We start from the raw sequence: 21,397 nt of genomic DNA, 5'->3' as shown, positions 1-21,397 counted from the left end.
ATGTGCATTCCAACACCATAGTTGTTTCTCTGGATATGAGACTTTTGGAGATGTCTTAGATCGTTGCATTGCTGAGAAAGGCTAAGTCTATCAAAGTTAGTCATCGCACAACGTGGCTGTTACTGTGTACAACATTCTCCTGGTTCTGCTCACTTCACTCAACATCAGTCTATACAAATCTTTCCAGGTTTTTCTGAAGTCCTCCTGCTCATCATTTCTTATAGCACCATAGTATTCGATTACATTCATATACCACAACTTGCTCAACCATTCCCCAATTGAAAGGCATCCTCTCATTTTCCAATTCTTTGCCACCACAGAAAAACTGCTATGAATATTTTTGTACATGTGGGTCTGTTTCCCATTTTTATGATCTCTTTGGGATACAGCCCTAGAAGTGCAATTGCTGGGTCAAACGGTATGCACATTTTTACAGCCTTTTGGGCATAGTTCCAAATTGTTCTCCAAAATGGTTGGATCAGTTCACAACTCTACCAACAATGCATTAATGGGGAACGGGGAAATTCTAAGTAGAATACTCACAACTCACTTTTGTAAGGTGCTTTAAGGGTTAAAAAGAATTTTGCTCACAGCAGCTTTTCATTATTGTTAGGAATAGGTTAGGAAACCAGAGCTTAAATAGCTTAGTTAAAAAAAAAAACACAAGCCACACACACACATATCACAAAGCCATTGCCTCATTCACTCATTATTATTCAGATCCTATGATATGACTGATACTTGGTGTAGGCATCATTGTGAATAAACAACTAGAACATTTCCCCCAACCAGCTGAGACAGTAGTGTTACTTTTTGGTTATTGGAAAGGATGTTGAAATAAACAAGTACTTGTCTCTTGTAGATCTATATTTTAATCTTCCCTGGATGTTTTCATGTTGATTTTTTTTCTTAGACTCAGAAATTATTTGGACTAGATAGCTGCTAAGGTCCCTTCCAACTCTTTTAAGTTTTGTGATTCTATGAAATATTTTCTTTTCAAATATACCCTTTTAAAAATTAATTTATTTTGATTTATCAACAATCACTTCCATATGCTTTTGAGTTTAAAATTTTTCTCCCCCTCCCTCCCCACTTTCCTCCCCAAGACGGCACATAATCTAGTATAGGCTATACATATGCATTCCTATTAAACATATCAAATATACTTTTGACATCTACATTAAATTAAAAAAAACTTAAACATCAAAAAGAAAGCATCTGTTTATATACACCAGGACATAAAAAGAGAATTGTATATGAAACCATGAATCTCTATTTCATGCAACTTTTTAGTAACTATCTAATAATTCTACATGTAACTTTTAGAACTGTCTTACTTCCCTGTGTTTCCTTCTGAATTTCCTTCTGCCATTCCTGTCTGTGCTGTGTGTGTGTGTGTGTGTGTGTGTGTGTGTGTGTGTGTGTATTTCCATGGCCCTCTTTCTTTTTTTTTTTTGGCATCACTATTGCTAATCTCCTCTTGCCTCTGATTTGAAGACTAATAGAAAGGAGAAAAAAAACCCTAATAAGAAATAAGCATAGTCAAGAAGAAGAATCTATATATGTAGTAGGTGTGCCTCAAAATGTGTATCTTTCTGCACTTTGAGTCCATCAGCTCTGTCAAGAGGTGGGGTGATAGACTTCCTCAGAGTTCCTCTAGAAATGTGGCTGATCCTCGCAATGGTTACAGTTCTTAAGTCTTTCAAAGCTGTTCGTTCTTCTGTGCGATGTTGTCCTTTAAAAAAATGGTTCTTCCTGTGCTGCGTCAGTTCACACTTTGAATTCTCTTGAATTCCATCTTCTTCCATTATTTCTTACAGCTCAGTAATATCCCATTTCATTCATACATCCCAATTTATTCAGCTATTCCCTAACTGGTGAGCATGCCCTTAAATTCTAGTTCTATCCTTTCATTTTTCCATTTTGATTCCCCCATTCAGGATGAGGAAGTTTATTTTACTTGTGTAACCCTTGTCTTCAAGGGCTAAGTGTATGGGACTCTCCTCATCAGTGGAGATTGATTACTCAATGTCCTGAGCATGTGTGAGAGGCTGGAAGAATTGGTGAGAGCAAGAGAGAAGAGAGATCTTGGCTCTTCTGGCTCCAGCTTTGAGAGGAAAGATACACAATGCAACTTCTCCTCAGGTCACGGAAGGGAAGAGACTCTGGGGAGACGCCAGTGTGAGAGGAACTGGCATTCTCTATCATTTCCCCATCTCCAGCTTATTACACTAGAGACTTCAGGGAAATTTCCCTTTGGCTGAAATCTGGGATTCTCTGTCTTGGTTGAGCTGTACATCACTTCACCCCCAACAGGAGAGCTCTTTTACTTTGTATTGTCTAGAATATATTCTTCTACGTATGCTTTCTCTGATTTCTGTTTGTTTGGGTTTTTTTAAATCAGCTTGGGTAAACAGGTTTATTTGCTATGTGTGTGGCATTTGGTTGGAAGAGAGTCAAGCCTTGAATATAAAGTTTCGAGTACTTCTTCCCTACTAACAAATAATCAGGGCAGCTAGGTGGAGCAGTGGATACAGCACCAGCCCTGAAGTCAGGAGGACCTGAGTTCAAATCCAGCCTCAGACTAAATACTTGACACTAGCTGTGTGACCCTGGGCAAGTCACTTAACCTCAATTGCCTTAAAAAAAATAATGATCAGAAGTTGAACTTGAACCTAAAAATCACATCCTCTAGACTAATAATATTTAAGGGGGCAGATAGATATAATTTTGGCCTGGTACCCCCTCTCTCTAAGGAGAGCAGAGTGGCCAGCCTCTGGCCCCAACCTCCCGTTTCCTATCCAAGGAAATCAAAATTTCCCTAAGAGAAGGGTAGAAAGGAAATGCTAGAGACGTTTATTTTTACCTCCCTGTGATCCACACCCACAACACCCCTTGCCACATTTGCTCTCTTCCCACTATCATCATCCCTCTTACCATTACCCCCATCTCCAACTGTTGGCCTGTTGGGTTTGTATAGTTTAACAACCAACTCGTATGTGAGTGTGTCTCAATTATATAAAATAATATGCCTACACTAGCTGTGAATATATAAATGATTGCAAATCAGCTTACTTCTGCTTACTCTTAACACTCATCATAGAATTACATTCATTTATTTATTTTTGGCTAGGCATTGGGGTTAAGTGACTTGCCCGGGGTCACACAGCTAGTAAGTGTTATGGATGCGAGACCAGATTTGAACTCGGGGCCTCCTGAATCCAGGGCCAATGCTCTATCCACTGTGCCATCACAGAATTTTATTTGAATATCTCATTATTTCCACAGTATCTATCCAGTTTATACACTGCCACCACTGAAGTTCAGAACCTTAGAATCTCCTACCTGGACTACTGCAATAATCTCCTAATTTATAATCTCTCCCCTCTCCTAAATGTCCTTCAAAAAGACGCTGGGTTAATATTTCCATGAAACAGCTCTGATCAGTTCCCTCCTAATCAAAAATCGTCCCCGTTATGATCTTTCTTCATTATCCGGAGTAAGGACTCTGCAGTCTATGGCCCCCTGGAATGTCCTCCCTCTGAGATCTGTAATCATTGCTAGCTCATCCACCCCGTCCAGGGCACTGTGAACTTTCAGCCAACCTTGAACATCAGGGTCAGAGTACTACAGGCTTCAGGGGTCAGTGGAGTGTTCCTAGGCAGAGCTCTGGCAGGCTTTTCATCTGTTCTTCTGTTATGCTGGTTTCCCAGAAAGGATCCCAATGCCTGCACACTTACTTCTTTGCATGCAAATCCTGGGCTGGAACAAAGCGTTGTTTCTCTTTGGATTTCTTGAACGTGATTTGAACTGGTGCTTTCTTTTTTAGATCTTTGCTGGAGTATTTGGGTGAGATCAGGGCTCCTCTACAACCTTTTACATCACTTTCCTAACTGGAAGCCCTGCCTCTATGGCTTTAAACAGACTATAATATACTTGTACATAGGTGTTCCTATGCAAAGCCTTTTGAGATTCCCCTCAAATGTTAGTGCAGTGTTAAGGGCAGCTAGGTGGCATAGTGGATAGAATGCTGGCCCTGGAGTCAGGAATATTCGTCTTCCTGAGTTCAAATCTGTCCTCAGATTTGACCCCAGGCAAGTCATTTAGCCCTGTTCGCCTCAGTTTCTTCATCTGTCAAATGAGCTGGAGAAGGAAACGGCAAACTACTCCAATATCTTTGCCAAGAAAAAGAGTCAGGAAAAATGGGACATGACTGAAAACGTCTCAACAACAGTGGCAGATATTGGTGCCCTCGCTCTCTTGAAATACTCCAGTACTGGTTGTCCCCTACCCCTTGCCCCCAAGAATTCTGAGCTCACACACACACACACTGAACCCCATTCTAGAGACTTCACCTCAAGAACCAATTCAAACAATCAGTCAAGAAACAAAGTGCCTACTATGTGTCAGGTACTATGCTAAGCTCTGGGGGTACAAAAAGAGTCAAAAGACAACATAAAACCAATTAGGTACAAAGCAAACTATCTACCTGATAAAGAGGAAATAATTAACATAGGCAGGCGCTAGAATTAAGGGGCCGTTCCTTAGAAGATGGGATTTCAGCTGAGATTGAAAGGCAACCAGGGAGGTTCAATTTCTTTCTGTGGTTCATTGTCCTCAGATGGATTGATCTAGAAAAGTCTCCACAATAAAACTGGCTCGGATCTAACAGTGTCACCATCCAAATCCTGCACAACCATTCTACCTAGGATAGAGTTGTTGGATATGAAAAAATTCCGTAGAGGATATTTAAGTTGCAAAAGACTCACAAGAGCCAATGAACAAATAATCTTAAAGCGCTCAAATCCACCAGCGGCTTCTCTTCCCCAGCCTCTGCAAAAGGAGTTGAACTGAGGCAGCTAGTGGAGCAAGCCTCTACCATGGCAATGAAGCCCTTCCCGAGTACTACGCTATCTCCCCAAGGTGTACAGCGCCACCTGGTGGTTTAGAAGGTAAACATGCTTTGGTGCTGGCTGAAACGCATCCCTTCTCATCAGATCCTCTAGGTGAGGCCTGCACAACACACGCCCCGCAGGCCACCTGCATCCGGCTAAAGGATTTGGAGCAGCCTGTGAAAAATGCAGGGTTGCCACTGCGCACTCTCTCCTGTTTGTCACTTGACTCACGGCAACCAACCTGGGTCTCTGGTCTAAGCTATCTGCGGCCCGAACCTACCGCTGAGTTGTGCAGGTCTGCTCTAGGACTATCCGTCCCTTTCTCCAAGGAGCAAACTGCATCAGGCAATCAATCTCTCTCAAAATCTCTGTGCCCAGAACCTTGAACTCCAAACTTCTTGAATTTGGGGTCACCCACAAAGCTACTTTCAAAGCTGGGGCTAACTAGGAAATCTGTTTTCTCTTCTAAAAGGCACGATTGCAGGATTCTACTACCTCGAGAATCCAGAATCCTCTCACTTCTCTATGTAGAGGGATAGGGTTCAGGAACAGTGTCTTTGAGCCCCCTCTCTCCAGGTCATATCTAAGCACACGTCTCCCACTGACACAAGCTACTGTTAAAGTCTCCAATGCTTTCTCTGAAGGTTGAGAGAGAGGGTGTAGAAATTTTCCCTCACACCCCTTTGCTGCACTTCAGAACAAGGCAAAAGGCAAAGAATAAGCCCTTGAGAGCTGAGAGACCCCGGAATGAGAAGAATTTGCTTTAATAGAGTACCAGGTAACAAGATTGATCCTCAGTCAGCCAATCATTAGAAGTATCCTGTATTTCATCAGTTGCCTCCAAAAATGGCCTTAAATTTCAACAGTTTGGGATAATTCTTCAGTTTTTATCAGGAATTCACAATGACCCACATTCTAGAATTTCACTTCAGGTGGTACTGGAATTTCCCTAGTCCACTCTACTTTGCATTACTTGTTTCTCTGTAGAGTGGAAGTGTCAGTACTGTTTTGTTGTCAGTTTTCTGTCACTAGCAACTAGTATAGGGCCTTGCACGTGGACAGCACTAAGTTTTTGTTCAAGTAAATTGAATGTTTTCAATATTGTTGTATCCAGATTATGACTAATTTGTATAAAGTGAGTTATGTTCTTACATGGTGAGGTTTTTTTTTTTAGCTAATGTTTTGGGATGAAGTTTACAATTTTTTGTTACGAAAGAATCTGCTTTGAATTAGCCATAATACATTCATTCAAAACTTGACTATTTGAAAATTCTCAGCCTCTCCTAGAGAATCGAAACCTTATTATATAGCTATAGTCTCAAAGAGATCAAAGGAAAAGCACTAACATGTGCAAAAATATTTATAGTGTTTCTTTTTGTGGTGGCAAAGAACTAGAAACTAAGGGAGTGCCCATAAGTTGGGAAATAGTGAACACATTATGAGAATGACGAAAAGGATGCTTTCAGAGAAACTTGAGACTTGTAAGAATTGATGCAGGGTGAAGTTAAGAAGAACAGTATTATAAAGATAAACTGTGAAAGACTTAAGAAGTCCGATCAGTGCATTTAGTGAAACATAATTCCAAAGGATCCATGGTGAAGCATGCACCCCACCTCTTAACAAAGGAGTGTTGGGCTCAGGATGCAGTTTGAGATGCCTGTTTTTTGGACACGGCCAAAGCAGGAATTAGTTTTGGTTTTGCGTAGTTGTTAATAAGGTTTTGCTTTTTGTCTTTTTTGTAATGAGAGGAGTGACAAAATTTTTAATGAAAAAAAATTAAAAGTTAAAAAGAAAGATAAAGCAAGAGCATTTACTTTCGTAGAATTAACTTTAGGTCCCACTAATAAATAAGCTGCACTTATCTTTCTCCATAAGGTAGAAAACAGAGTTTTTATGCACTTTAAACCAAATATTTCCTTTTCTCTTATATCTCTCTTACTGATTTCTTTCCTTCTACTTTCACTCATACTTTTCTGATCTCTTGTGTCCTATTTGCATTTCTTTTTTATGCTTATGGAAATTTATCCAATACAGAGTGTTTCCCCATGAACCCTTTATACTTTGAATACACTGAAGTATAAACTGTTATGGAATCCTTCTGTATCGATGATCATAGATCAGTGGTTCCCATGTTTTTTGTTCCAGGAGCCCCTTTTAACAGCAAGAAAAAATGGTTTGTGAACACTCGTACTAATTGCATATGGACTTCAAAATATTATTTTGGACTTATTTATTTGTTGTTGGTCATTTCAGTGATGTCTGATTCTTCGTGACCCAATTTGGGGTTTTCTTGGCAAAAATACTGAAGTAGTTTGCTATTGTCTTCTATAGCTCATTCTGCAGATGAGGAAACTGAGGCAAAAAGGTTAAATGACTTGCCCAGGGTCACACAGGTAATAAGTGTCTGAAGCGAGATTTGAACTCATGAAGATGAGTCTTCCTGACCTCAAGTCCAGCTCTCCACTGCAGCGCCACCTAGCTGCCCATAAATTTATTCATTCATGCAACAACTACAATGACAACTTTTGCTTTAAAAAGCTCCAAATTAAGATTTACATCATATCTATCTATAAAGATGAAAATTCTAGGTATGATATTATAAAAATCTAATTATGAAATAATTAGGAATATTTGATGTGGAATGACACTCTATAAGAGTCGAAATAAGTGATCCAGCAAGACCATAAATTTTTACTTCATAATAAACCTTTTTATTTTACAAGTCTGATTGAAACATTTTAAATGAAGTAAGCTACGTTTTTCGAGATATTTGACATAATATAATGATATATGTAAACTAATTTTGGTGTTGAATTTTTTATTTGAACAGAAAAATACAGTCAAATCTGTTTCCACATTGAATTTATTCCTGTTTTTTTTTTAATTTAAAACAAGAATAAAATGGAAATAGCCACACACAAATATGTGGTAGAAAATGGTAGAATTTTACAAGCTTTCTTGCTGAGAGATGGACTTTTAAAAAAATATTTAGCTTCTTAACTAATTGAAGAAAATTAATAGCTAGTTACAATATAAGATATTTACTTTTCAACTGGCTAGTGACTAGTACTGTATTAATAAATATACTTAAAGTTCAATTTCCTATATTGCTTCATTTTTAAACAATATTTATATACAAATTAACATTAGCAAGGAAGAAACCTCTTTCTTCTCTTTGTCTTCTCACAAAAACTCTACTGAACAACCAATTGCAAACCAGTTCATCTGGAAATCCACCAGACAGAAGAAAAAGAGTATATGCAGAAGATAAAATTGAAGTGGAAAACAGCCTTAATAGCACAATGAGAGGCAATAGAAGGCTTGTGTCTGCAGAAACTTTGCATCGGTCCATGATGGTTTTGAGATGACATCTCATGTGCATGCCACTCTCATGATTTTCAAACAACCCTGCACCGAAAGAATGTCAGCCTTCTTGATCACATGATTACCCAGCTGATGAGTTACAGTCACAGGGTAACCAATGGGACCGAGAGGGCTACTCTGGTGTGGTGTGGTGTGGTGTGGTGTGGTGTACACAAATGAGGGTTTGTGTACTCATCTGTCCATTTGTTGGGAATGAGTTGGTATTCAAATGTCAGACCCTTTTTATGGTTTGGAAGTAGTGTGATGGCTAGTTGAGAAGCAGCAAGAATACATTGAACTTAGAAGCGATGAGAGTTTGATGGACGTGCTGCACAAACACCGAAGTCATGGTGTGTGTGATCATGAAAGTCTTGAATTGCTACAGAAACAAACCTAAAATGCTTCAAATGTGTACATGCTTGCTGTTACAATGGGAAAGCACATTTGTCACATAATTAGGCAGTTATTTACAGTCTTAGGCACCGTACCAGAATTTTTAATGTGAATTCCTCAAACCATTGGTGTAAAACCCCAAGGGGTTTGCAAACTATTAAATAGAACCACCACTTTAGATTAATTTGATTCTAAGAGGTGCCAAACACAATAGTGACCTAGGCTTGAAAAAAAATGTGAGGGATACTTTAGGGAAGTGAGCCCCCATCACCCATTGTAACTTTTGAACCCAAAGTAGAAATGAACTCTTCAGTGAGGAGCTCAGGAAGCTTCAAGACGATTCTGAATTCTGACATTGTAATCTTAGTACAAAGAGAATACTTGGCAGAAGAAATGGCTCTGAATATGCCCAAGACACTTTTTAGCTTTTTTTTTTCCCTCATGGTTTTCAGTAATGATGGACACAGGATAAATACAGAGAAGAGTTAGTGTAGTGAGGAAGGAGAACAGACAGATATCTGAGGAGAGTGGGAATTCTCTCATTAACAATAGTCCTCCAATTGCTACATTCTTTAAAACAAAAACCATGACAACATTATATCACCAAAAGTTTTTGAAAAACATCACATTTTAAGAACATTCAATATCAAAATACTGCCTTTTTTTAATGTCAAAGGAAATCAGGTACTGGCTAAGAAATAGAGTGGTGGATCAATGGAATAGATTAGGTACACAATAATACACAATAGTAAATGACCATAGTAAACTAGTGTTTGATAAATGCAATGATCCAAGCTTTTGGAACAAAAACTCTTTATTGGACAAAAATTGCTGGGAAAATTGGAAAGCAATTTGGCAGAAACTCACACCATATACCAAGATAAAACCAAAATGGGTACATGATTTAGACATAAAGGATGATTTGCTGTTGTTGTCATGTCTGACTCCTTGTGACCCTGTTTGAGTTTTTCTTGGTAAAGATATTAAAGTGGTTTGCCATTTCCTTCTCAAGCTAATTTGACAGATGAAGAACTAAGGCAAACAGGGTTAAGTGATTTGCTCAGGGTCACACATCTAGTAAATGTCTGAGGTCAGACTTGAACGCAGGAAGATGAGTCTTCCTGACTTCAGGACCAACATACTATCTGCTGTGTGTCCTAGCTGCTCAATAAATGGTAATACCATAAGCAAATTAGGGGAGCATGGAAGAGTTTACCTATCAGATCTATAGATAAGGGAAGGATTTATGGCTAAACAAGAAATAGAGAACAGTACAGGATATAAGAAGGGTAATTTTGTTTCATTTTTGTTGAGGTGATCAGGGTTAAGTGACTGGCCCAGGGTCACACATCTAGTAAGTGTCAAGTGTCTGAGGGCAGATTTGAATTCAGGTCCTCCTGACTCCAAGGCCAGAGCTCTATCCACTGCTCCACCTCGCTGCCCTAAAAAGGGTAATTTTGATTAAATTTAATTTAAAAGATTTTGCAAAAACAAAAACTGATGCAGCTAAAATTAGAAGGAAAGTAGAAAACTGGGCGGGGAGAGGAATTTACAGCAAGTTTTTCTGATAAAGTCCTCATTTCTCAAATATGTGAGTCAAATTTACAAGAATACAAGTCATTCCCCAATTGCTAAGTGGTCAAAGGATATGAACAGGCAATTTTCAGACAAAGAAATCAAAGCTATCTATAGTCATATAAAAATGCTCAAATTCACTATTGATTAGAGAAATAAAAATACCGCCTCATATCTATCAGATTGGCTAATATGATGGAGAAGGAAAATGACAAATGTTGGAGGGGATATGGAAAAATTGGGACATTGATGCACTATTGGTGGATCCAGCCATTCTGGAGAACAATTTGGAACTGTGCCCAAAGGGCTACAAAACTGTGCATACCCTTTAACTTAAAAAATATCACTACTAGGTCTGTACTCTGAAGAGATTTAAAAAAAAATAAAGGAAAAGATCTATAAGGACAAAAATATTTATAGCAGCTTCTTTTGTGGAGACGAAGAATTGGAATCTGAAGGCATGCCCATCAATTGGGGAATGACTGAACACGTTGTGGTATGGGTATGAAATAGAATATTATTGTGCTATAAGAAATGACGAGCAAGATGCTTTCAGAAAAACCTAAAGACTTATATGAACTGATGCAAAATGAAGTGGGTAGAACATTGTATATGGTAATACCAATATTGTAATGATGATCAGCTGTGAATGACTTAGTTATTCTCAGCAATACAATGATCTAAGACAATTCCCAAGGACTCATGATGAAAAATCCTATACGCCTCCAGAGAAAGAACAGAGTCTGAATGCAAATCAAAGCACACTATTTTTTACTTTTTCTCCCTTTCTTCCTTTTTTTCCCTTTCTTCTTGTCAGTTTTCTTTTACAACATAGCTAATATGGAAATGTTTTATATGACTGCACATGTATAATCTATGTCAAATTGCTTTGCCTTCTCAAGGAGGGTGAGGTGAAGAGTGAGGGAGAGAATCTGGAACTCCAAATTTTAGCAAACAAAAGTTTAAAATTATTTTTACATGTAATTGGAAAAAAATAAAAATTAAAATAAAATGCCAAAGCAAGAACATCTTTGTTTAAGTATTGGACACAGGGATATGCAGTAGGTAAAAGCATGTACTCATTCAAACAGAAATAACGTCTCCATAGAAGTAAAGCAGGGTCAATATGGGCTGTAGAGCTGGATGCAGAATGAGGCTTGTAATAGAGACGTGGGGATTATAAGGACGATTATGTGTAAGAATTCTATATCTCTGATATCTATTTTCCTGACTTATTTCAGGTGTCCTCATGGGGTTGTTTTGGATTTTAGCCTGGTCCTATACAGGCGCAGAAGTTTATCCTGGTGGAAGCGTGTTTGGACTATTAATTATTTTCTATTGTTCCATTGCTGGTGGTAAACTCATGGAAATTATTAAGATCCCTGTAGTACCTCCACTACCTCCTCTTCTTGGTAAGTAGAACATTACTTAGGCATTCTTCTTAATTCACTGTGCTTAATTCACTTTTGAACATTTGGTGTAGTTATAGTGGTAAGTTAACACTGAGAAACATTTCACTGTAATGATAACTCTCTTATTTCATTTGTATACTCATAGGCATTATGTACATATTTTTCCTTTAAAAAATTGAACTTTAATTTTATTAAATCTTATTTATATGTAATTATTTATAATAAAATATATTATAAATAGAAATTTTATTATAAATAAAATAATAAATAAAATGTATTACATTTTATTAAAAACTTAATATAACATAAATACAGCCAAATAAATTTGCTTAGTAATGAGAAATGATTATTTCCCTCTTGTATTTAATAACTAATAATTGAATTAGGACCAAGGTTTTTCACCTTTTCTTACCTCCTTATTGAGAAATCAGCCCCTATAGGTTACTCAGGCAGCCTTTTGAAGCGCAGGGCTAACACTGAGAGGGAGAATCCAGATCTGTTCAAAAGATAAAGTTAAATGAATTGATGGATTTCCACCCATTGTGCTTTACTTAGACAGGTCTGGGAAAATGTGGATTCTCCCTTTTATCAGATGGGTGATATTAATATAGATAATTCTCTTTGACTAAAACTGAGTGACCAGAGTCACTTGCCCCAGACTCTCATTATAATATTCATTCTTTCACTAATTGTTAACCAATCAGAGTTGATTTCCACCCTCAAGAATACCTACTCTTCCAAGGGCATATAAGTGTTGAGTGGGTTCTATGAGGGGTCTTTTGGTCTAAGAGAGACAACTAAATGACCATCCTTTTATTAATAATATGCCAGCATTATTTTTAAAAAAAATTTTTTTTTTGGCTAGGCATTTGGGGTTAAGTGACTTGCCCAGGGTCACACAGCTAGTGTCAACTGGTCTGAGGTCAGATTTGAACTCAGGTCCCCCTGACTTCAGGGCCGGTGCTCTATCCACCGCACCACCTAGCTGCCCCTTATGCTAGCATTATTAATGAGATGATTAATTACCCAGAAACTATGTCTCTCTAACTTTTTATATATCACAATAACTATTTACACTTAAATTCATTTCCATACTTAGTCAGTCTTTTTCAAATCCTCATCAGGATTCCTCATTTTTATATTCATTTGACCAAGTAATCAATCACCAAGCATTTTATTAAGTCCCTGACCACATGCCAGGCGCCATGCTAGGTGCTAGGGAAATAAAAATGGAATAAGCCCTGCCCTCAGGGTGATATCAGAGGTGCTGACGTGTATTAAATGTACACATATAAGTATATATAACATGCTTATACAAAATTCTCCCCTACCCATATATAGTTGTCCTCTGGTTCTGAGGCTTTGTTTTTTCCACTTTCAATTGTTTCACAAATTATCTTTCCAGATTTCTTTGTTTTCCTCATATTCCTGATTTTGTGACATCATTGGATTTTCCCATATTCTTATGCTACACTTTAATCCTTCTCCTAGTGTAGAATATTTAGATTCCTTCCAATTTTATACAATTATGAAAATCTTTGGATGGATTGGTTTTGATAACACTTTCCCAACAATTGAAATTATTGGTATTAAAGGGTATGATTTTTTAAATAGCTTTTGCTGTGCACAGCCAGACTGTACAAATTTTAAATTCCTACCAGTATGGAGTTCTTATGCTTACTTGTTTTTGCCAATTTGATAGGATAACAACCCAAAGTTGTTTTAATTTACATCTTTTTTCAAAAATTATTGAGGTTGGGCATTGTTTCAAGTGATTATCAACAATTTATGTTTTATTCTCTTGAAATTTGTCTATTAATATCCATTTGACTATTTATCCATTTAGCAATGAGAGTTAACCATTACAATTTAAAAACTATTTTAAATGTATTTTAGATGTAAATGTAATTTTAGAAAAAGTAGGGCCCCATGTGTAATAGAGGAACCCTTGTATATGGCTCAAAGAGAGTCAGAGCAGACATCTTTTACATCTTCTGCTCCCACTCTGCTCCAAGGGAGACTTCCATTGTTGCCAAGAAAGTAGGAGTTTGGGGCCAGAGGCCAACCTATTGTCCTCAGAGAGAAGGGTTATTAGGTTAGAAGCATCTGCTCCCTTAAATATTATTAGTCTAAGGAATATGTTTGGGTTCCATCTAACTCTTGATTCCTCTGTCATTATTGAGGAAAGGGGACCCCAAGCTCTATGTCCAAAATTTGACCTCTTCCCCACCTAACACTAGTTCCACAACAAACACACATGGAGAATAAATAGCAAAGAAACCCATTTATCCAAATCATAGCAAAACAGAAATCAGAGCAGTTATACACAGGAGAATCTATTATATACCAGATGATACAGAATAAAAGAGCTCTCCCACTGGGAGCGAGGTAACTCAGCTCAAACAAGAGAGTTATGGATCTCACCCACAAGGAAACTCCCCAAAGTCTTCACTGCAGCAGGGTGGGGGATAGAGACATGACAGAGACCGCCCACTTCTCTCATGTCTTCCCGGAGTCTCTTCCTTCAGCAAGCTGAAGCGAGATTGGGTTCATCTGTCTTCCCTCTCAAAGCTGGAAGGCAGAAGCTCTTGGAGCAACTCAAAGCTCAAAGATGACTTGAAGACTGAAGAATCTCAAAGAGGACTGAAGAAGACTGGAGCTCTTTTGTCAACCCCCACCTCACCACTCACATAGGGCAGGGCATTTATTTCCACCAAAGAAAGCATCTCATACCAATGGGCGTTGGGACAGGGATTGCATGACATTTTTACTTGTCATATTAATGGCAAATATTTTTTCCAAATCTAATAACTTTCTAATTATTTTAATCATAGTCTTATATTTGTTGTATTTATTTTTTATTATAAGAACATATATCTTGCCCCTTAAGAATTCCTTCTATGTCAAATCTTTTTTTTTTAAATCATCTCTTGGGCAGCTAGGTGGCACAGTGGACACTGGCCCTGGATTCAGGAGGACTTGAGTTCAAATCCGGCCTCAGACACATAATGCTTATTAGCTGTGTGACCCTGGGCAAGTCACTTAACTCCAATTGCCTAAAAGCAAAAAAAAAAGAAATCAAAGGCTATAATTTTTTTAAAAAATCATCTCTCCATAATTGAGATAAATACATTATTCTATTTTCTTCCATATTTTTAAAAGTTTTTTTTATTCTTAAGTCTGTCATCTAGCTAGAATCCACTAAGATACATGGTGTAAAATGTGAGTCTAAATATATGCATCTTTTTCAAAGAATATTTGCAAACAACAATTTGTATATTACACATAATATATATCTTCTGCTTAACCATTTTTCTAGAATATTTAATTTTATTCTTGTATCTTATTCTTTAATATAATAATGTTGCCTTTTGTTGTTTAAAGAAGCTTATGAAAAAGCAGAAAAGTCCTGGGAAATGACTCTATTTTTTTCTAAAAAGCAAGTAAAATTGAATACATCTCTTGTTCTCATAATCAGAACCTAACATTTATCATAGTAGCTGTTGCTACAATTCTTATGTATAGACTATTGGGGTAGTTAATCCAACTACATATTTTCATGACAACTGTCTTCCAACATAATCATAATACTGTGCCCCGTTTTATATTATTTTTTGTCTGCAAGTGACAAAACTGAGTCCCTGCAATGGTCAAATCACCTACCAAGCGTTAAGCATAATCATAAAGTTAATGCAAATTAGCAAATACAATATCACAGAAGTAAATGTCCAAAGAAGATGGTATCTTGAGATGTGAAAAAAGATTTCTGGATACTATAGTGGTAATACTTAATGTACAGTTTCGAAAGACGATTATTATAATTAATTATTCATAGAGAGGCAAGCATGTTGGATTGGATTGAGATCTAGCCTGAGTTAGGAAGGCCTGGGTTTAAATCTACACTTTGGCAAATCACACTTAACTACTCAGTCAGTGTCCTAGGCCCTCAAGACTGTAAGCTGCAAGGCAGATACTGATATGTGTTGATGGAGGGAGTTTCCTCATAGAGAGCTCTCTATGCCAATGAAATCACAGGTCTAATCCAAAAAAAAAAAAGGAATTCTTCATAAGTGTGAGACTTGAGTGACCTTTGACTTTGACATAGCCTAAGGAGAGGGAGAGAATGCTTCCGAAGGTGTTATTGAGAACACATATTTTCCTGTCCTTGTGAAACAGATTTATCATACCCATATTCCTTTGCTTTTCTCTATGGCCATTTGGTAGCATGCTCTGACACTGGGCAGACACATTACACAAGGCAATATCAGTGCAAATGTAAAGGGAAAATCACCCAGAAATACCAGAGTGCTGCAGCCTCTTAGCCCCATTGCTTCTTGCAATGAAGTCTCACAGCATACAGTCTTATCCTTTTTTTGCCCTACTTAGAAGACAGAAAGGAAGGAAGTAGCCTTCTAAAAACACCAAGAAGGAAACTTTGCTTCTCTCTGCTTTGGTTATGTCAAATACTGGCACCTCCAATATGGCAGAGATGGGGGGGAGTTTTTCAAGGCTGTCAGTAGCAGCTATTAATACCCCATTCCCACAGGATAACTGGCCTTCCTTTTGTATTCTAATAACAATAAACTTAACTACAAAATCTGAGTTCCTAAAGGCCATTTGGGAAAGCAGATGTCAAAAAATTGGGAAAAGGCCAAATGAAGCTAGCCTCTGAAATATGATATTCTAGCTAAACACAAATCATAAATCATCCTAATGAAGAAGACTGAGAAGAAACCCTGTAGCCACACAGGAAGCTGTGAAGTTAACTCAGATTGTGAAAGTATATTACAGAAGATAGCATGAAGGGTATATAACTCAAGACAATTTTTTTTAGAAGTGGTACAGAATTGTCATATTATCAGGCTAAAAGCCAGGATAATCTAAATCCTGTAGAAAATATAATCAGAACAAAAAAGGGCACAATTATTTGATTCCAGTTTTTGTCTTTGTCCTGAAACATAATGTTCAAACTGGAATGGGTAGAGAAAACATTGTCTTAAAAAAATGCATGTGAGATGAGAAGATAGTAGAAAGCACCAACCAGCTGCTTTTAATTACTTCTAGGTTTCAGGTATGGATAAAATTACATCCTTTGGCAATGAAAACTTAAAAGATATGATCACAAAATCATGTTCAAAAAGTCATCATGGAGGATGATTCATAGGGAACAGGCTAGGAATTGAAAGACCAGAGACAGGCAAATGTCCTGATTTTCAAAAAGGGGGGAAGATAGATTCCACCCACTATAAATTCCTAAGTGGGGAAAAAAGTCTAGTATGGATTGCTTAACAAGTGGTTTATGGGTACTTCAGAATAGAAAGTGGTAATTCTATAGAGACAATGCAATGCTTGTCAAATTAACCCCACTTTTTTTTTTCATAAGATAACTAGACTGGTAGGTGAGAATGACATAGACATAGTGTATCAATTTCAGAACATTTGACAAAAGTCCCTCATTATGACTTCGTGGAGAAGATAAAGTATGGGCTGGAGGCTAGTACAGTCAGGTGAACTCATAGCTGGCTGATCAACTCTATTCCCAAAATGTTGATTAATGGATCCTTGTCAACCTGGAGGTAGGTCACTTATAGTGAGCCATAGGCTATCCTGGTATGCTCACTGATTTGGATAAAGGCATGACAGGTATGTGATTTTTAGATAACCCAACGCTAGCCAGAATAGTTAATAATTGCATGACACAATCTGCTTCAAAACCAGGTGAAATTTAAGGAGAAAAATCAATGTTCAAGTACATGATTAAAGTAGATGTGTCTCAGCAGCAATTCATGTGAAAAGACCTGGGTATTTTAGTTGCCCATGAAGTTTAAGATAAAACCTAAATACAATTTTGTTGAAATCTTAAATTTCGTTAATAGATAAAGCTGATCAAGGTGATATTCTCACTGGAATCTGCACTGGTCAAACTACATCTGAGTTATTGTGCTCAGTTCTATAAACTACCATTTTAAGAAGAATGTTGTCAAACAAGAGTGTCTTTGTAAGGGAAGCACCCAAATTGGCTAGATTTTTGAAAACTATCTCCTGTGACTTAAAGTTGAGGGCCCTGGGGATATGTATCTGGGTGTTGAGAAGGTTTAGAAAGGACCTATTGACTCATATATTTAAAGTATAGTCATGTTTGAGAGAGAATAGACTTATTTCATGTTGCTCCAGAGACAGAATTACGATGACTAGAGGGAGGTTATAAGAAGATAAATTTCAATTCATTGTAAGCACAAAGTTTTAGTGGCAGCAGAGCTCATTAATGGTGGAAGAGGCTCTTCCTTCTCATACAGTGGGTTTCCTCCCTGTTAAGTGTTTGTCTTCCCTAGTAAGTGTCTGTTAAGTGTTAGATGCCTTTAGAGGTGTGACAGAAGGACTTCCTTCATCATGGAGGAGATTGGACTCAATAACCTCAAAGCTCCTTCTGGTGTCTTAAGATTCTATTACGGTCTCTTCTTCGCTTATAGTCTTTGCTCATCCCAAGTAACACAGGATTTTAATGCCAAACTTTGCAGAAACAGATTGTAAAAGGTTGAATTTTACATGAATTAAAATTTTCTGATAATCCTGATGTTTTAGTGTATTTTGAAGATTTTCTTTGTATTTCAGGAAAAAAAATGATGTTAACGATTTTCCCATGTTTTTAAACTAAAAAAAAAACAACAACAACTCATTCAAGATATCTAGACAAGGGGCAGCTAGGTGGTGCAGTGGATAGAGCACCAGCCCTGGAGGCAGGAGGACCTGAGTTTAAATCCGATCTCAGACCAGACACTTGACACTTATTAGCTGTGTGACCCTAGGCAAGTCACTTAACCCCAGTTGCCTAAAAAAAAATCTAGACAAGTTGAATTAATCAGTCTTGAACTCATTACAAAGAAGAAATTAATAAACAAACATTTAAAAATACTTTCCTCTTGTTGTTCCCCAGTGATTTTTACCAAGGGATAGAGATAGGAAATAGACTTGTAGTATTATTGATACAGAGAACTCCCAGGTGAAGAAACTCCTTCTGCCAATGGTAGGTCAGCACTTTCCCTGCAACTTAGTCTCCTAGATCACTGAGAGTTTAGGTGACTTACCCATTGTCATATAGCCACAGTCACATAGCTTCTGTATCAGAAGCAGGACTTGAACCCAAGTCTTCTGGCCCTCTAACCATTATACCATCAATGCCTCTAATTTTTGTTAATGGTAATAAAACTATAGAATGTTGGAATTAGAAGAAACCTAATCTACTTGAAGATTTAATCCCTGGGTGGCAACGGGTCATCTGTCCTCAACTTGAAGACTTCCAATGACAGCTCACTTTTCCCATAGTAAACTACCTTACTTACCACCTCCAGAGCCTCTCATTTCATTCTGATAATGCTTCTTGTTAGAAATTTAATTCCTTGCAAGTTCCCTGAGGGAGGTATTGTTTTTGCTTTTTCTTTGTATCCCCAATTCTTAACACAGTTCCTGAAACATTATAAATACTAAATATCTACTTGTTGACTGATTGATTGATTGACATGCATATCCACAACCATTTTTTGGGACAGAAATGACCAATTATAGCCAATGAGTTTAGTAAAATGTTCACGACTATTGTGTGAGCAATCTCAGAATCATGAAGGAAACTTGGAAATCATCTTAGAGACCAGTCTTTCATTAAAAGAAATAATTCTTACATCAAGTCAAAATATGCCTTCCTGTAACTCCCAACTCTTGATCTAAAATCTGTCCTCTGAAGTCAAGCAGATCAAAGCCAATCTTTCTTCAATGTGACAAAACTAGAATTTGTTTTAGAAAGATAATGTTTGCATAATGTATATCATATTGCTTGCCTATTCAATAAGTGGGAGAATGAAAACATAGGAATGCTTGTACGAACTAGAACAGAATGAAATAAGCTGAACCAGAAGAATATTAAAAAACGACCACAATAATATAAATGAAACTACAAATATAAAAAAAAAAGCTCAAGAAAAATAAAGTAAAATAAAAAGTATACTTCACTCTATATTTCAGATACTATCTGTTCTTTCTCTGGGATGGATAGCATTTTTCATCATAAGTCCTTCACAGTCTTGACTTGTTGTATGGCTGAGAATAGCTTAAGTCATTCACGGCTTATCACCTTATAACGTTGCTGTTACTTTGTACACAGTACATTTCACTTTGCATCAACTCACTCAAGTCTTTCCCGGTTTTCCTGAGAGCATCCTACTCATCATTTCTTACAATACAATAGTACTCCATCATAATCACATAAAAGGGGATGTTTAAGAGAGAAGTCATGGAGATAGATTTGTCAACGGATTATATAGTAAGCGAAGGTGAGGAATGGAGCATGATACGATAGTTGCAAACCTAAGTTGACTGGGTGGATATGGGTGCCCTTAACAATAACGGAAGTTTAGAAGAGGTATGTTTCAGAAAGATAATGAGCTTTATTTTGTGCATGTTAAGTTTGAGATGCCTACAGGATATCCAGAGGGCATCTAAGAGGAATTTGAGTTATAATGTATATACACACACACACACACACACACACACACACACACACACACACACACACATATATATATACACACACACACACACACACACACATATATATATACACACACATACACACACATATATATTATGTATGTGTATATAATATATACATACCATATATATAATATAATACATAATTATATATAATTATTATATATATAATATAAAACACACCATTTTGTGTTTCTGTGCAGACCTTTCTTCCATCTCTTTATGTCTGTCCCTCTCTTAGGAATGCTCTTCCGCCATCCTGGTTTTCTGGGTTCTCATTTTAGCTCTCTGTCTTTGTCTATTTGCATCTTGGTCGCTTTGATCTGTGATCCTGTTAATCTCCTTTGGCTCAGTTCCTGCCCTGGGATGGCCTGTGCTTCCCTGAATTCAACCATAAGCCACTCCCTTCTAGTCCAAGTCTCTACCTGTTTTCCTGGCTTTCCAAAACACTTCTTCATCCTTCTTGTCCTTACTTCCGTTTTTTGCCTCTGACCTTCATTTCTCTTCTGTCCTGTTTCCTGTCCTACTCAGATTCTTAGCCTTCTAACTGTATTGTTATTTGCCTTATACACAAAACCACTTTTCTGTTCCATGAGCAGAAGGACATCTACAAACATTCACATCTGTGGAGAGTAAATCGCATTGCTGGGAAGAATTGTAGCATTTTCAGGGTTTGTCAGAGTTCTTAGTTCAGGCCACCTGAATACGTGTCTCTTTTTACCTCCTACACCCCACTCTTGAACCACTATGGCAATGATCTGCCATCCGTGTAATGAAATAATAGAAGCTGACATTTATATAGTGTTCTCAGGAATTAGAAAGTGCTTCTATTATTTTTATTCTCCTTCTCCCTATAGATTGAGAATGGTCAAGCTGGCCTGGGATAGGAATCAGAACTTACTAGTGGCATGGCCAAAAAAAAAAAATTTACCCTCCCCTTCCTCCAGGGTTATTATATTCCTAGGACAACCTTTTTCTCATGCTGTCTGGAATGCCTTCATATATCTTTGCATCTTACAGTCACTGTAATCTCATTTTAGATATTTAATCAGTATAATTTATGGCAATTTTTTCCTTCTTGCATCTGTTTCAAGGACAATACATGAAGCTATAAAAAGCTACATGAAACATGAGGCCAACCCCAACCAGAGAGCAACTGAGTACCAGCCCCTTTTCTGACCCCCATCACTGTTAGAGTAGATAGGAAATTAGACTTGG

The 21,397-nt window shown here is 37.4% G+C and overlaps 1 protein-coding gene across 3 annotated transcripts in view; it reads left to right on the top strand.

Moving 5' to 3' along the window:
* The window catches only part of LOC110223048 (sodium/hydrogen exchanger 9B1-like), an 82,102-nt gene that overhangs the window by 21,148 nt on the left and 39,557 nt on the right, over positions 1-21,397 (top strand). For all 3 annotated transcript variants that reach the window (XM_021008371.2, XM_021008368.2, XM_078148765.1), the window contains exon 4: positions 11,468-11,638. In XM_021008371.2, coding sequence (XP_020864030.1) covers positions 11,468-11,638 — 171 coding nt within the window. The remainder of the gene's footprint in view (positions 1-11,467; positions 11,639-21,397) is intronic.

The sequence above is a fragment of the Phascolarctos cinereus genome, unplaced genomic scaffold (assembly GCF_003287225.1).
Source record: "Phascolarctos cinereus isolate Bilbo 61053 unplaced genomic scaffold, phaCin_HiC Scaffold_9;HRSCAF=440, whole genome shotgun sequence".
Lineage (NCBI taxonomy): Eukaryota > Metazoa > Chordata > Mammalia > Diprotodontia > Phascolarctidae > Phascolarctos > Phascolarctos cinereus.
The sequence above is the reverse complement of the archived record's forward strand: the minus strand, read 5'-3'. Positions and strand labels throughout refer to the sequence as shown.